Here is a 16982-nt window from a genome sequence, read left to right as displayed (position 1 = left end):
ACGGTTATTACATGTTGAACATTTTGCTGCCAAATTTGTAGATAAAAGCATTAATCACTTTCACTGTTGTTAAATAAGAATGCGTTTATTTATAACTCGAGAAAAATACAACTGTATATTTGAAATGCGAGCACATATGTATGTATGTATGTACGGAACGGACAAACTCGCAAACCGGATCGCTGAATGATCGTAGGAAATATTTGTGGCGCCGCGCAGGATGTAAAGTTGATTTGAATTTCTTGACTGATTAAGCCCAATGGCAGCTAGCTGAAACCGTGTGGATACGACGTTTTTTTATTGAAATTGCAGCGCGAATGGTGATGTGCGAAATGTGAACACGAATTGAGATAGTTTTCCCGTTGTCCTTTCCTTTTGTTGGTTGAGTTGGGGTACAGGTGTGGTGAGTTGGGTTGCGTATCAACTGTGGTAAATTAAGCTGTCTTATTAGGGTGCGGCAGTTTTCCCGGCTAGAGTGGGTAGATGCTTAACTGATTTAAACACATGTTAAGTTTTTCTGAAAAAAAAATCGGGCACCCATTTGTTTTAAGTGTTTCGTGCACGAACCACCTTTGTTGGAATCGACTCATTTGGAAACATATAGTCGACTGTTGTTTACTTAGGAGCTCATACGCGTAAATTTAAGATTCATCATCTGTCAAGATGTCATATAAGAGATTTGAGCGATTGACAAATTAGGAAAAAATGAGACCCAACGTTAACAAATTTTTATACAAAGAAACGTTCATGCAATAATGAATGTACTTGTATGCTGGACCCACTAATGCCTATAGTTGTCTTAATCTCACGATAGGTCACATAACAACCTTGTAATATCAGTTTGCGCAAAGCATCAATAGTTTCCGGAACAAGAACTGATTTTGCTTCATCGCCAAAATTGAAATTAAGTTCATCAGTGCACAAAACCCGAGATATAAAACCTACGTACATATGTATATTTGAACTCATACTTTAGCCGAGGCAACTGGAGGTTGGATGATCTAGTATTCATATATACAAAAAATAAAATTATATATACAAGTACTTGTGATTTTTATTTCTTTCAAATCTTGCTATCAAATTAGAACGGTACAATTATTTGATGTTACTAATGTTCGAAATTAAAAATTTCAATGTGTATTCAAAATAAATTTTCATATACATATTTATAATTAAAGTATAAATTTTCATATACATATTTATAATTAAAGTATATGTATATGTAGAATTCTTACACCATTTCCTATTTATAGTTAATTATGGCCTTAGATGTATATGCACGTGTGTATCTACATATACTTGTATATATTTACAATAACGTTCGACACTTTACAATTTGTTTATTCAATTTCATGCTACGTAAATACAAAACTACTTATCTTTGTACACCTAATTGTTTGGCAACAACTAAATTCGTTGCATATTATGTATTTCTATTAATTAATTACTTTAAAGGAAGCATAAGAACCACGTCAATTATCCACAGGATCTTCGGTTTAGTAAAGTACCATCCTTACGGGATACATCTCGAAAATATAGATTCTAAAACAAGAAAATTCAAATTTTAAAACTACTATTATTTGCTTAAAATGCTTTAATAAATATTTAATGTTCAAATACAAATGTTTGTACATGTGAAAATTCTTCGAAACAATCTGTTTTTATTTATAATTATTTACTTAAAATGCTCCCACAAATATGTTAATGTTCAAATACAAATGTTTGTATATGTGAAATCCGGAATTTTAACAGTTATTACGAAACCATAGATCGGATGACTATGAAATTATAGGCAACGTACCACCGTACTTCGATTCATGTTTAAATATGATTATCCTTCCAATAAATATGTTATGAAATTGTTGATTTATTTGTCCACTCTATTATTAAACATTTTGGATATGTAGATAGAAAACGTTCTATTATTAAAAAATATATATGGATTTAATTTTCAAACCATCTGCATAAAATGTGGGCTTGTCCCTTTTCTGCAATCGATATTAAATTCTTTATTTTTGATTTTAAACAGTGTAATGGGTATAAGTAAATTTACTTCATTACTATAATACTCTGCTGCAGAATTATTAAGCTGATGAAATAATTGTACAACTTTAAAAATTAGGAAAGAACATCCATTTCACAATTATAAGATTGTACTAGTTTGTTTCTATTCTGCGGAATTTTATGAAATCTTTTAAACTTGAGTAACTTTAAATTAAAATTGGTAAATAATAATTTAATTTTAATAATAATTTATTATTATTCGAAATGTACCGCTTTAATTTATAATTAAACTAGAATACCCGTAAAGGCTTTACCATTTACCAAGTTCATAATCTAACAAAAACAGCGAATTGCAGACTCTGAGGAGTGTTTGAGTGCTCTTTAATCGTAATAAAACCGAATTTTTGCGTCGGTGTGTGGCAATAGAAATACGGCTCTATCATTTCACACTAAAGTGATGAACTGGTCTTCAAGCGCGGAAAGACGAAAAGTCGGCTGGCAAAGTTGTGACATCAGTCTTTTGGGATGCACGTGGTAAATATTTATCGACTGATTACTGATCCAATTATAATCCATTGCATTGTGTACGTGGCACCAAATGGATATTCCAAGCGAAGCCAGGTCCTTCTCCTCTTGGTCCTTCCAACGAAGTGGTGGTCTTCCTCTTCCTCTGCTTCCCCCGGCGGGTACTGCGCCGAATACTTTCAGAGCTGGAGTGTTTTCGTCCACCCGGACAACCTGACCTAGCCAGCGTAGCCGCTGTCTTTTAATTCGCTGAACTATGTCAATGTCGTCGTATATCTCGTACAGCTCATCGTTCCATCGAATGCGATATTCACCGTGGCCAACGCGCAAAGGACCATAAATCTTTCGCAGAACTTTTCTCTTGAAAACTCGCAACGTCGACTCATCCGTTGTTGACATCGTCCAAGCCTCTGCACCATATAGCAGGACGGGAATTATGGGCGACTTATAGAGTTTGGCTTTTGTTCGTCGAGAGAGGACTTTACTTTTCAATTGCCTACTCAGTCCGAAGTAGCACCTGTTGGCAAGAGTAATCCTGCGTTGGATTTCCAGGCTGACATTGTTGGTGGTGTTTACGCTGGTTCCAAGATAGACGAAATTATCTACAACTTCAAAGTTATGACTGTCAACAGTGACATGAGAGCCAAGTCGCGAGTGCGACGACTGTTTGTTTGATGACAGGAGATATTTCGTCTTGCCCTCGTTCACTGCCATACCCATTTGCGTTGCTTCCTTGTTCAGTCTGGAGAAAGCAGAACTAACGGCGCGGGTGTTGAGGCCAATGATATCAATATCATCGGCATACGCCAGCAGCTGTACACTTTTATAAAATATTGTACCTGCTCGATTAAGTTCTGCAGCCCGAATAATTTTCTCCAGCAGCAGATTGAAGAAATCGCATGATAGGGAGTCGCCTTGTCTAAAACCTCGTTTGGTATCGAACAGCTCGGAGATCTCCTTCCCGATTCTGACGGAGCTTTTAGTGTTGTTCAACGTCAGATCACACAGCCGTATTAGTTTTGCGGGGATACCAAATTCAGACATCGCGACAGAAAGGCAGCTTATTTTCGTGCTGTCGAAAGCAGCTTTAAAATCGATGAAGAGGTGGTGTGTGTCGATTCTCCTTTCACGGGTCTTTTCCAAGATTTGGCGCATGGTGAATATCTGGTCGGTTGTTGATTTGCTAGGTCTAAAGCCACACTGATAAGGTCCAATCAGTTTGTTGACGGTGGGCTTTAATCTTTCACACAATACGCTAGATAGAACCTTATATGCGATGTTGAGGAGGCTAATCCCACGGTAGTTGGCGCAGATTGTGGGGTCTCCTTTTTTATGGATTGGGCATAGCACACTTAAATTCCAATCGTTGGGCATGCTTTCGTCCGACCATATCTTACAAAGAAGCTGATGCATGCTCCTTATCAGTTCTTCGCCGCCGTGTTTGAATAGCTCGGCCGGCAATCCGTTGGCATCTGCCGCTTTGTTGTTCTTCAGGCGGGCAATTGCTATTCGAACTTCTTCATGATCGGGTTATGGAACGTCTGCTCCATCGTCATCGATTGGGGAATCGGGTTCGCCTTCTCCTGGCGTTGTGCGTTGACTGCCATTCAGCAGGCTGGAGAAGTGTTCCCTCCATAATTTAAGTATGCTCTGGGCATCGGTGACTAGATCACCTTTGGGGGCTCTACAAGAGTATGCTCCGGTCTTGAAACCTTCTGTAGGCCGCCGCAATTTTTCGTAGAATTTTCGAGCATTACCCCTGTCGGCCAGCTTATCAAGCTCTTCGTACCCACGTATTTCGGCATCTTTATTTTTCTGTCTGCAAATGCGTCTCGCTTCCCTCTTCAGCTCTCGGTATCTATCCCATCCCACACGTGTTGTGGACGATTCTAACGTTGCGAGATAGGCAGTCTGTTTTCTCTCCGCTGCGACACGGCACTCCTCATCGTACTAGCAGTTCTTTTGCACTTTCCGAAAAGTTCTGTTCTACTATACCAAATATTTAGCAATTGTATTATTTTTGAGGAAGGATCGGTTTGAAATAGTACGCATATACTTCATCGTTTCCGTTTGAAGGCACGCTCCCGCCACCCCGGCCGGCCGGTACCGCCGCAAACGCTGCTTCCCGCAATTTTTAAATATGTAATATCTTCGAAAATATTAATTTAAATTAAATGCTGTACAGGGTCATATAGATCTATATTAAATCAACAATGTATTTAAGGTATTTAATTTGATAACGATTAATACTGTATTGGTTAAAATCGCTCCGAAAATTAGCCATTATTTGTCGTAAAAAGTAAATGACAAAAAAATGTTATTGTGGGATGTCCATAAGAGATAGACGTATGTACATATGTATATCATCGCAGAGTTTTCTGTAGACTTTTTCAGTGGGTACAATACTTAGTACATTATTTTTATAAATCTCGTAGGGTTCAGCCTGCGTTTGCAATGTTAGCGGATTTAATTATTTACGACATTATATTAGAAAACTCAAAAATAGCAGAATTTTCCACTATTTAATGGATATTATTATACATATAAACCTTCCTCTTCAATCACTCTATTTATTAAAACAAACTGCATCAAAATGTGTTCCGTAGTTTTAAAGATTTAAGCATACAAAGGGACATAGGGACAGAAAAATCGACTTTCTTTTATACTACAAGTAAGTATGTAAGTATATGTATTGATTATATAAGCATTACAGTTTTGTACTAGTCGATTCTCCAAAGCGGTTTTGTTCCTTTCTTGAATTGAAACAATAAAATTTGATATTTGGACAGGACAATGCATATACATTAGTATGCAAACTAAAGATTCGATGGCCACGAATTCATTTGTTAAAGAACATAAAGCTGTAGGTAGCGGTTTTATAATTTTGCAGCACTTATTATATGCATTATCTTTCTTAATCTTTAGGTAAAGTTGTGCAGTTGTGATATTAAACATATTTTCGAAGTACTAGCATATACTTTTTCCTTAATGGCGTAGACACCGTTTACGCGGTTATAGCCGAGTTAACGACAACGCGCCAACCGTTTCTTCTTTTAGCAATTTAGTGCCAATTCAAGATACCAAGTGCAGCCAGGTCCCTCTCCAATCTTTCCAACGGAGTCGAGGTCGTCTTCTTCTTCTCCGGGCGGTTACTGCGTCGAATACTTTCAGTGATGAAGTGTTTTCATTCAAAGGGACGACGCTGTCTCTTAATTCGCTGAACTATGTCAATGTCGCAAAATAGCTCACCGTTCAATCGAATGCGATATTCGCCGTGGCCAATGCGCAAAGGACCATAAATCTACCGCAAAACCTTTCTCTCGAAAACTCGTAACGTCCACTCATGAGATGTTGCCATCGTCCATGCCTCTGCACCATATAACAGGACAGGAATAATGAGTGGCTTATAGAGTTTAGCTTTTGTTCGTCGAGAGAGGACTTTACTTCTCAATTGCTGCTCCTTTTCGTGCTGTCAAAATCCGTTTTAAAAACGACAAAGAGGTGATGTGTGTGAGAGGACTTTACTTCTCAATTGCTGCTCCTTTTCGTGTTGTCAAAATCAGTTTTGAATAGACAAAAAAGTGGTGTGTGTCGATTCTCTCTTCACGGGTCTTTTCCAAGACTTGGCGCTTGGCAAATATCTGGTCCGTTGTTGATTTTCCACGTCTAAAGTCACATTGATAAGGTCCAAACAATTTGTTGACGGTGGGCTGTAATCTTTCACACAATACGCTCTATAGAACCTTATACGCGATGTTTAAGAGGCTTTCCACGGTAGTTGGCGCAGATTGTGGGGTCGCCCTTTTTATAGATTGGCAGAGCACACTTAAATTCCAATCGTTGGGCATGCTTTCGTCCGACCATATTGTTATCAGTGCTTCGCTATTGCTATTCGAACTTTCTCATGGACAGGCAATGGAACGTCTGCTCCATCGTCACCGATTGGGGAATCGGGTTCGACATCTTCTGGTGTTATGCTTTTACTACCATTCAGCAGGTTTTAGAAGTGTTCTCTACATAATTTTAGTATGCTCTGGGCATCGGTCACTAGATTACCTGTAGGGGTTGTGGGGGGAGTATGCTCAGGTCTTGAAACTTTTTGTAAGTCGCCGCATTTTTTCGAACATTACCCCTCTCGGGCAGCTGTGCTCTCGTTTTTTGTCTGCAAATGCGTCTCGCTTCCCTCTTTAGCTTTCATTATTTGATCGGCTTTATAATTTTGCAACAGAGGGTAATAATTTTTTCTATAATAACAAATTTATATTAAGTATAAACGTTATATATATTTTTTCTGATTCATGTATCATGTAACTATTAAAATGTAATTATTTTATTTTTACTAAAAAAAATTAGTATAATAAAAATTTTCATTGTACGGAGTTTTTCAATTCTGTTTGGAGCGCAAAAAGTTTTTTACCGCGCAAACTAAATCATGTGTTTATATCTGAATAATTTTTGCACAACTTACAAACCGATTAATAATTGTTTTATAAATTTATTTCAAATACCTTAATACCTTAATTTTTATTGAAAGTAATTTTAATTCTTACCTTCAATAAAAGAATTTTATTAACCCTGTTAAATTTTGCATTATTGGTCAAAACTGCGCTTGTTGATTGCAATGTTTCTTCTCCAGGAATATGTATCATGGCTACATGTTGTGGCAGATCTACAGGTAAAAGTCTCCAGAAAAAAACGACTATCAGTATCCGAACCCCGCTGATCCATGCCCAGTCATTGATGGAGTAACACTACTAACTATACCTAATTGTGTGGCTGTATTATTTGTTTGTCAGTGTTGTGCTGCAAATTTCATACGTTTTTGTTTTTGCCTTTGATTGCAGAACCAGACACGCACCACGTTTTTCTTCAAGTCCAATTTCTCAGCGATAGCCGCAATTTTCTCACCAGAAGGCCTCGGTTGAACGGCAAAGTACGCTTCCAGGGAACGTTTTTCAGGCGCCGCAATGGAAGTCCTTTTTCTTGAAAAAAGACTCGATATAGATTACTGTTACAAAGTGGTTACTTTCAAGCTTTTCTTGCCAATGTAAGGATGTCGTATACAGGGTGCCCACAGTGGGGTTCGCTAAAATGCCGCGTATGCCATACTGAAAAGCCCATTTCTCAAATGAACACAATATTTTATTTTACAAATTAATTACAGTTTAAAATAAAAAATAAAATATTAGAGGTTTCATAACAGATGGGCACCCTATATACATATGTATACTTATATATATACTTAATAGTTTTATGTATTGGGACTAGAATATTTCTTTAATTTCCTTCTAATAGTACAAATATGTATATTTAGTAAAATAATATTTACTATGGAGTAAACCTAGAGAGCTCCAAAAGAATTGCATTCAAATGTTTTAATAATGAATAGGACAAGTTCTAAGAAGATAAGATAATAGATTATTTGATACTAAATTATTGTTTTTTAAACAAAATGGGTATAAAATTAGTTTGCTTACATAAAAAAATATGTTATTATTACTGCCAATAGTGAAAGCCGCTTATAAAAATTGTTAGAAACGCCAGAGAGGGAAAATCTTCCAAAGCTTATATATTAAATAAAATTAAATTGAAACATCTATTGTAATTTCACTGACATTCTGGAGTGGAATTATTGGCTTCATATTGAAAGTCTCTGTTAATACAAGAGCTATGCCTTGAATTTGGGAAACAATTATAATGTTTGATATCAACCGAACACAGGTCTTACTTTCTTTGTTTTTTTTAGCTAATTTAATTTTTTAGCCTGTGATAGAAAATACACCCCAACATATAATAATATACATACATACATATATACTCGTACGTATGTATAACTGCTTATGCACTTAATTAAGCAGTTTATAGCATTGATATTTGAAGCAATTTCAAGCAGCTCCATTTCATCGTGGAGTGTGTTTTTGAAAAAATAATTGTTAAGGTTGGTTATATTTCCTTCACAATAGAATTCAGCTGTCAGTTTTTAACAATGTTGCGAACGAAAATACCACTAACTCCTCAAATATTTGAAAGTTATGTTTGAATTTAGGAACAGAGATAGTTGTAGTAACTTCCGAATTAATCATGTAGTTAATAGGGTTCAACGCTTCCGTTTGTCAAGGCCATAAGATGTCGATACTTAACGAACTCTTCCCTTAATATTCTCTTAGCACAGAAACTAATTGATCATTTAACCGGTCTTTGCTGAATTAAAGCGTTAATGTAAATCAATTCACCTAGGAAATAAAAATCTTATTTTACTATATTATTTCTTAACTCTATTGTACTCCTCGCTGCTAATTGGGCTGTGTTTACTAATAATATAGTTGATTAATTTTGAGTAAATTTTTGCTGCAATAATCCAATAAGCTGCTGTCTTCGCAAATGTTTTCTTTCCATTTTTAAATAAAGCCAGTGCACAATCGTAACTAGATTGCACGGCATGCAGTTGAATATTATTAGTTGTACTATATGCAAGCAAAATCGGATTCAAACGCGATTTGTTTTCCTTTTTGCCAAGTTCTTAGGAGAAGAAAAATAATGCATATAACAGTTGATCGCTAATCGAGCCTATCGTTAATCGAGTAGCCAGCTGTGTGAAAGGCAAAAATTGGGTTCTTTTATAATCTTAATGTACTAAATTAATTTCGCTGTGCGAATAGACTGTTAATGACTTTACAAATTACTTCAGTGAGGATGTGACGACTGTCAAAAATCTCTTTTTATGTTCTACAAAGCAGGCTAAGAAGTTCATGTCGTAAAAGTTAGCTATCGTATTATTAGACTACACTCTCAAAAGATTTGTTTTAAATATCATAGTTATCGCATCGCATTTGAGTAACGTAAGTGTTGGTATATTGAAGAAACTACATAAAAAGTGAATCTCGAATATTAATATTAATACACTCTTATTTGACGACTTGCGTTATGTAGGCTTGCTTCCTAATTTCATGCAAGCAATGTAAGCATCGATGTAGAGGATAAATGATGTTATGTGATCAGTGAATATCAAAGGAATGTGTGAGATATTATGTTAATGAAAAGAAAATGTGCAAAGTGGAATGCGTGAGAGCGTGCAACCGAATCTAAGAAGTGTTTGAAACCGTTAAATTGTAATAAACTCTTATACTTGTACGAATATTCAACAATAGATAAAACTTGGATTTACTCTTTATTCCGCTGCCTATTAAGAGTCTTTTTAATTTAATCATCAAACACTTTTTTTCTGTCCTCAGACCCCAGATACAAACTTTTTAGTTTTAGTACTGAAACCGTGCGCCAAAGTAAAAAAATATATATGTATTGTAAGTAGATTTCTGTACTGCTATGCTATTCACTAATTCAAAATACCCACATACATACATACTTGTATGTACATTTATGAAAATAACGTACAAGAAACTTAGTTTACACGAGACTTTTTAGCGTTAATACACTAACCTAATGTACAGAGTTGTTGATTTATATTTCTTGTCAGTTATAATGTAATGTTTCCATTAACCAAAACGTTGTCTACCTTTTCTTTTCACCAGCTGGAAGTACACTGGGGGCGTCTGGATCTCTTCGTTTGTTTTTTGCTTGCGCCTCCGCTTCTTCCAGCCATGCCTGTAGGATTGGTTTCAATGCAATCATATTGTTGTGTGACAATGTAAGACTTTCAAATCGGCAAATTGTACTTTGAGAAAGCGCCCCAACTCCTGGTAATTTTAGATTTGCTAAAGCTTTACCTACATCAGCCTGCGTAACGCCTACAGCAAAATAGGGTTGAGTTGATGTTAGCAGCAGAATTTAAGCAGCCATTACCTAACTTTATTCGTCGTTGTTTAAATCTTTCTGCGAATGCTTCCAATTCTCTAGGATCCGTGTCAGTGTCGGGATGAAGTCCAGCCGCAGCCACCGCTGCAGATATAACAGGATGATGTACTGCAGAATGCCCATGATCTGAAAATATAAAACTTAAAGCTGACACGTTGAGGTTATATATTCACGAATTACTTGTAGAGTGGCCACTTAAACCGCCAGGGTGGTGATGACTCATCATATGGTTCATACTATGATACGACCCATGTAAATGCTGATGAGTCGGCGTTAATGATGTGTCTGACATGGGCGCTAACGTTGTCATTGGCCCTGTAGGGTCCAACATATCCAATTGATCCATCGTATGATGCATCTGAAAAAGTAAAATTAAAACCATTTATTCACACAATTACCAATATTAATAGTTTACTTTAACAATGAACGTTAAATTCGTTTACAATTTTCAAACGGTTAAGAAAGATTATTTTAGAAGTAAGGAAGGGTTAAGTTCGGTTGTAATCAAACATTTTATACTCTTTCAACTTGCAGGAATCAAAGTCAGGGAAATACCTTAAGTTTTATACCTTAAGGCCAAACACAGAATCGGAATCCAAGAAATTTTATATACACATATAGGTACTATATCGTCACCTGAAATGCAAAATAACGTAACAACATTTTCGGAAATTTATAGTGGCATGAATGAAACACGAAATAAAATGGAACAGGAGTGAAAAAAAATTTTAATATTGGTTAAAACTGGTTTATATCTGAGCGCAGAACCTGAAAATATTGATCATATGTAATATTATGTATGTAATTTGAAGTAGTGAAGCGTAATCAATAAGACACTCAATTTCGAATTTTTTGATGATGCGTTATTTTGCATTTCAGGTGACGATATATAACTCGTACACTGACCAACATATTCGGCATAAGGTTTGTTAGAAAAACGAAAATTATTATGTGTAGTATATGCGAGTTGGTAGTATAGATGATTTTATCTATTAAAAAATATTTCCAGGGATTCATTAAGGTACCCAATTTTATTTATTTTAGGCACAAAGATGCAATGTTATGAGTAAAATACGCTTTGTAATTTTCACTGAGATAAATTAAATATTGAGTATAAAGTCACCCCGAAGTTCGAAAATCTTTATATTAGGTATATGGGGGCTCAAGTAAGTATTGACGCGATTGAACCCATTTTTGATACACAGAGTTACAATGTTATGAGTAAAATACGCTTTGTAATTTTCACTGATATAAATTAAATATTGAGCATAAAGTCACCCGGAAGTTCGAAAATAATTATATTAGGTATATGGGGCTCAGGTAAGTATTAACCCGATTCAACCCATTTTTAATACACAGTGAAACTATTGCCAGGAAAGGATTCTCTCTGAATTGTGTATCTTATGCATTGATCGATATTTTCGGTCAAATGTCAACTATAGATACTGGAGTGAACATTTCCGGTATTTGGAGCTTGAACAGTTTTGTTGGATTTGGGACATTTTTGGTCATCAAGTGGCATACTTTAAAGGAATTATTAGCACAAAATTTTATGCCGTTATATTAATTTTTTCTTGATTTGTATATTGGAAAGTGAAAGAATCAAATGGAATTTAAAATTGCAGTATAATTTCACCAATTTTCGCGCTGTGACATAGAGATGTGAGAAGATTGCCACGAACTAAGTTTAGTCGAAATCGGTTTTTCGCGTCAGGAGATATGGGAGTTCAACAAAAAGTGATCGGTGCCACCCCGATTGCCCAATTTTCACACTATGCACTTCTGGCGAACACGTACGGTCGATGTGATACACTCTTAGAGCTCGCTAATATGAAGTACCCTGAGGTACATATACTTCGATTAAAGGAATTCCTCTAGATCAGAACGCCTTCCAAATACTTTCCCATTGTATGCTGTCAAACGTTTTATATAACTCATCTTCCTAAAATTGCTTGTAAACATTTTTTTCGGTATACTTGGTAATGTCAAAAGTAAATCCGTCAAGACCTTCCCCTAGCCCCAATCAGAATTTCAACTTTTTGTAGTAGTCAAAATTTACGATATGTTAATACAATTAAGTACACACAGTTTTATAAATACAATGTGGTTAAACTCTGAATTTTACCTGAAATACACATACTTATACAGTGTCGGACAAAACATATTGCACTCAAATCAACGTTTTACATTATCATCTCCTATTCTCGCAATTATCATCTATCATCTATGTATATAAATAAAAATGAATCGCCAAAATGTATGTACGCGCATCACTTTCATACGACTGAACCAAATTTGACAATTCTTTTTTTAAAATGTTCGTTGAGGTTCAGGGATGGTTTATGCGGAGAAAAAAAATCGAATAATTGCCGGAAAACCCCTAAAACCAGCCCTTTTCTTTCTCCCATACAAACGAATGAATGTTTGTTTATTAGTAACCCTGAGAGAACGACTGAACCAATCTTGATGAAATTTTCAGAGAATGTTCTGTGTGGATCGGGGAAGGTTTAGAAATAAAAAACCCTGTATGCTTTTCGTGAGGAAAAGTCGGAAAATTGGACAATTCCAAAAAGTTCATTTTTTCCATACAAATTTTATTATTCAATTTTTATACTCTCGCAACAAAGTTGCTAAAGAGAGTATTATAGTTTTGTTCACATAACGGTTGTTTGTAAGTCCTAAAACTAAAAGAGTCAGATATAGGGTTATATATACCAAAGTGATCAGGGTGACGAGTAGAGTTGAAATCCGGATGTCTGTCTGTCCGTCCGTCCGTCCGTCTGTCCGTCCGTGCAAGCTGTAACTTGAGTAAAAATTGAGATATCATGATGAAACTTGGAACACGTATTTCTTGGCTCCATAAGAAGGTTAAGTTCGAAGATGGGCAAAATCGGCCCACTGCCACGCCCACAAAATGGCGGAAACCGAAAACCTATAAAGTGTCATAACTAAGCCATAAATAAAGATATTAAAATCAAATTTGGCACAAAGGATCACATTAGGAAGGGGCATATTTGGACGTAGTTTTTTGGAAAAGTGGGCGTGGCCCGCCCCCTACTAAGTTTTTTGTACATATCTCGAAAACTACTATAGCTATGTCAACCAAACTCTACAGAATCGTTTCCTTCAGGCATCTCCATATACAGTTCAAAAATGGAAGAAATCGGATAATAACCACGCCCACCTCCCATACAAAGGTTATGTTGAAAATCACTAAAAGTGCGTTAACCGACTAACAAAAAACGTCAGAAACACAAAATTTTACGGAAGAAATGGCAGAAGGAAGCTGCACCCAGGCTTTTTTTAAAAATTGAAAATGGGCGTGGCGTCGCCCACTTATGGACCAAAAACCATATCTCAGGAACTACAAGACCGATTTCAATGAAATTCCGTATATAATATTTCCTTAACACCCTGATGACATGTACGAAATGTGGGTGAAATCGGTTCACAACCACGCCTTCTTCCAATATAACGCTATTTTGAATTCCATCCGATGCCTTCTCTTTATAATATACACATTAGGAACAAATGATGATAGCGGAATAAAACTTTACACATACATATGTATAACTTTTCAAGGTCCCTTATATCGAACACGAAGAACTCAACCTAACCTAACCTAATTTTTCACCGAAAATATCGGTAAATCTCTCAGAATTTAATTCTAATTAATTTTACAGCAAAATAAAAAAATATGTAAATGACGGATAATGAAATCTCGATTATCACTTTATCATGCGAGAGTATAAAATGTTCGGTGACACCCGAACTTAGCCCTTCCTTACTTGTTTTATTTTATTTTTCAATTATTTAAATCTTTCAAATTTGGCGTTTGCTTCAAAAATTTTTGAAAATTATTCAGTGAAAATGTTATGTGTTTTTCACACAAAGTGATCAATTACAGATTGATTGCTAATATCGGTCGGTGTTCTTTTTGGCATCAACATACATTAGCAGGCAAGGCACATGAACGAGTACTCCCATGATGCGTTGACATACGTGCGGTATTATGGGTCGCGATCAATCAGAAAACGATCTTCACGATGTCACAGCAAGAATTTTCAAGCAACAGCTTTGATGGGCATTATCTTGAAGCAACGCATATATGGCGCTGTTAGATGCTTGATGTACTCTGTTGAGTGGCAAAAGAGAGGTTTGCCGCACGCACACATTCTTCTTTGGATGGTGGAAGGTGGTTACACCAGATCAAATTGATGAAATCATTCAATAATGCGGCAATTCCTGATGCAAAGAAAAATCCAGTATTATACGAAGTGATGAAAACCAATAAGGTTCATGGACCTTGCGGACAGCACAACCCCACTTCGGTTTATATGTCTGTCAATAAATACACGAAACAGTATCCACGTACTTTTCTTTCGGAAACACAAACTAGAAATGATGGATATCCACTCTATCGGCGTCGCTCACCAGACGACAATGGCAGAACATTTAGCATTCAATTTAGAGGCGCGAGTATCGAAGTTGACAACACATGGATCATACCATATTCGCCACTGTTGTCTAATTCACATTCAAAAGTCATGTCAATGTTGAGTATTGCAGTTTGGTGTAATCGATAAAATACGTTTGTAAGTAAGTCACTAAAGCAAGCAACATGGCGGTTATTGGTCTTGAACGCGATGAAATCAGCAAGTATCAACTGGTCGATACGTGAACTGCAATAAAGCGCTTTGTAGGATATTTACTTTTGCAATTCATGAACGACTGTTGTACGTCTCGCAGTTAATTTGGAGAATGGCCAAAGAGTGTATTTCAACCCAGAGAATACAGTATAGCCAGTGGAAAACATCGAGAGCAACAAAATTAACATTGACGAGTTTTTTCTCAACTTTCGTCAGTGATGCGTTTGTGAGAACATTGCTCTATTCGAAAATACCTTGATATTATACATGGAATCCATCGTCGAATATATACGCAGAAAGCAAGGCCAACCAGTAGATTGACATCCAGGTGTCTTATCAACTAATGCATTAGGACGAATTTACACAATCCACCCGAAAAACGACGATTGTTTCTACCTTCGATTGCTATTGATTAATGTACGCGGTTCAACTTTATTTGAGTCATTGCTTACTGTGAATGGTTCGATGTGTGCAAGTTTTGGAGAAGTAAGCCAGCAATTACAAATGCTGGAACACGTTAATCACTGGAATGAAAATGAAGTTCGCATACTTTTCGATATAAACATCGACATTGTCAAAGACATTTTACATCGTCTTCGCTAAAGATAGGAAATGGTACAATTTCGGTTGATACTTCCGGTGGTTCGATATCAATTCCATCTTCCCTTTATCAATTCACGAAAGATGAACTCATCACAAATGTTCGGACATTGGCCAAATTATCGTAACTAAGATTCCTTAATGATGTTGATGACGATGTTGTTGACTTCAACTGGAAGATTCAAAGTCAAATTCCGGGAGACTTGCGCTCATACAAATCGACCGATTGTCTTGACTATGAAGACGACGCCGTGAATTATCCAGTGGTATTCCTAAATTCTTTGGACAGGCTTGGTACGCCACCGCATCATTTGCGTCTCAAAGTAGAATCCGTCGTTATTATGTTTCCCAATCTTCATGCACCGAAACTGTGTAATGGAAACCGACTGATTGTGACGCACCTATCGAATACAAAGGGACAGAGTGCTTGATCCTACGAATTCCTTTGAGTTCTAACGATTTGCCATTTTCTCAGAAACGTATTCCGTTTCCGTTGAGATGACAGTCAACAGGACCTAAAGATAGTCGCATAGTGTGAGGCACAAATTTGGAAATGCTATGTTTTTTACACGGCCGTAGCGTGCTCACGAGTTGGAAAACCATATTTTCTGTACACCGGAACAGAAACCGAAAAATGTTGTTTATACAGCTGCGTTACATTGAAAAAAAAAAATTAAATGATACATATAACTTTCTTTTCATTTCAATCTTTATAAATTCACGCAGGGCAACGGCTGCGGGGTCAGCTAGTTTTATATATAAACAAATCACTCAAATTTGAAGAATAACTATTTATTTTAAGAAAACATACAAAACCGTAGAAATTATTTGATTCATTGCCATTTTATACGAAAAATATTAAACATATTCAATATTCAGTGCGACAAAAAATATTGGAATAATAATTGTTATTTAATATTTCATAGCATAACCATATTTTTTTATTACTTTACTGCATCTATTTGGCATAGAAGCTATAATATTGTTAATAACTACTTGTGGAATGCTTAACCAGCTTCAAACAATTTGTTTTTATCTCCATTCACTCCTTCTCTGTCTATCCTTTTATTTGTTATATACTAAAGATTCTCAAAAGGATTGAGATCCGGCGATTGAGCTTGCCACTTTAGGACATTAATATTTTGAGCTACGAACCGATTCGCCATTGGTTTCGACGTGTGCTTTGGGTCGTGTCGGGTTGAAACGACTATGAAAGCGGCATATTCCACTCGGCATGGGGAAGCATTACGTTCTCAAGGATATCATTGTATATCAATCGATTCATATTGTAATTGATTCGATGAAGATGTTCAACGCCTAGCTAGTAGGAAAAACATCCTCATACCATATTGCCACCTCCAAGATGCTTAACCGAGCCTTGGCAGTATGGGG

General features: G+C 36.3%; 1 protein-coding gene across 6 annotated transcripts in view; it reads right to left on the bottom strand.

Moving 5' to 3' along the window:
- Positions 1 to 1029: 1029 nt before the first annotated feature.
- Positions 1030 to 16982, bottom strand: part of LOC105232894 (inhibitory POU protein) — a 109080-nt gene continuing 93127 nt past the window's right edge. The window contains exons 4-9 of one of the 6 annotated variants that reach the window (XM_049454660.1): positions 10522 to 10699; positions 10330 to 10467; positions 10043 to 10274; positions 7294 to 7537; positions 7080 to 7212; positions 1030 to 1542 (exon numbers count right to left, since the gene is read on the bottom strand). In XM_049454660.1, the coding sequence (XP_049310617.1) occupies positions 7399 to 7537; positions 10043 to 10274; positions 10330 to 10467; positions 10522 to 10699 (687 nt within the window). In that variant the 3' untranslated portion in view covers positions 1030 to 1542; positions 7080 to 7212; positions 7294 to 7398. The other 5 variants (XM_049454659.1, XM_029553243.2, XM_011214785.4 and 2 more) reach the window with 5 other exon arrangements.

Source organism: Bactrocera dorsalis, chromosome 4 (assembly GCF_023373825.1).
Source record: "Bactrocera dorsalis isolate Fly_Bdor chromosome 4, ASM2337382v1, whole genome shotgun sequence".
Taxonomy (NCBI): Eukaryota; Metazoa; Arthropoda; class Insecta; order Diptera; family Tephritidae; genus Bactrocera; species Bactrocera dorsalis.
This window is presented reverse-complemented; position numbering and strand designations above follow the sequence as displayed.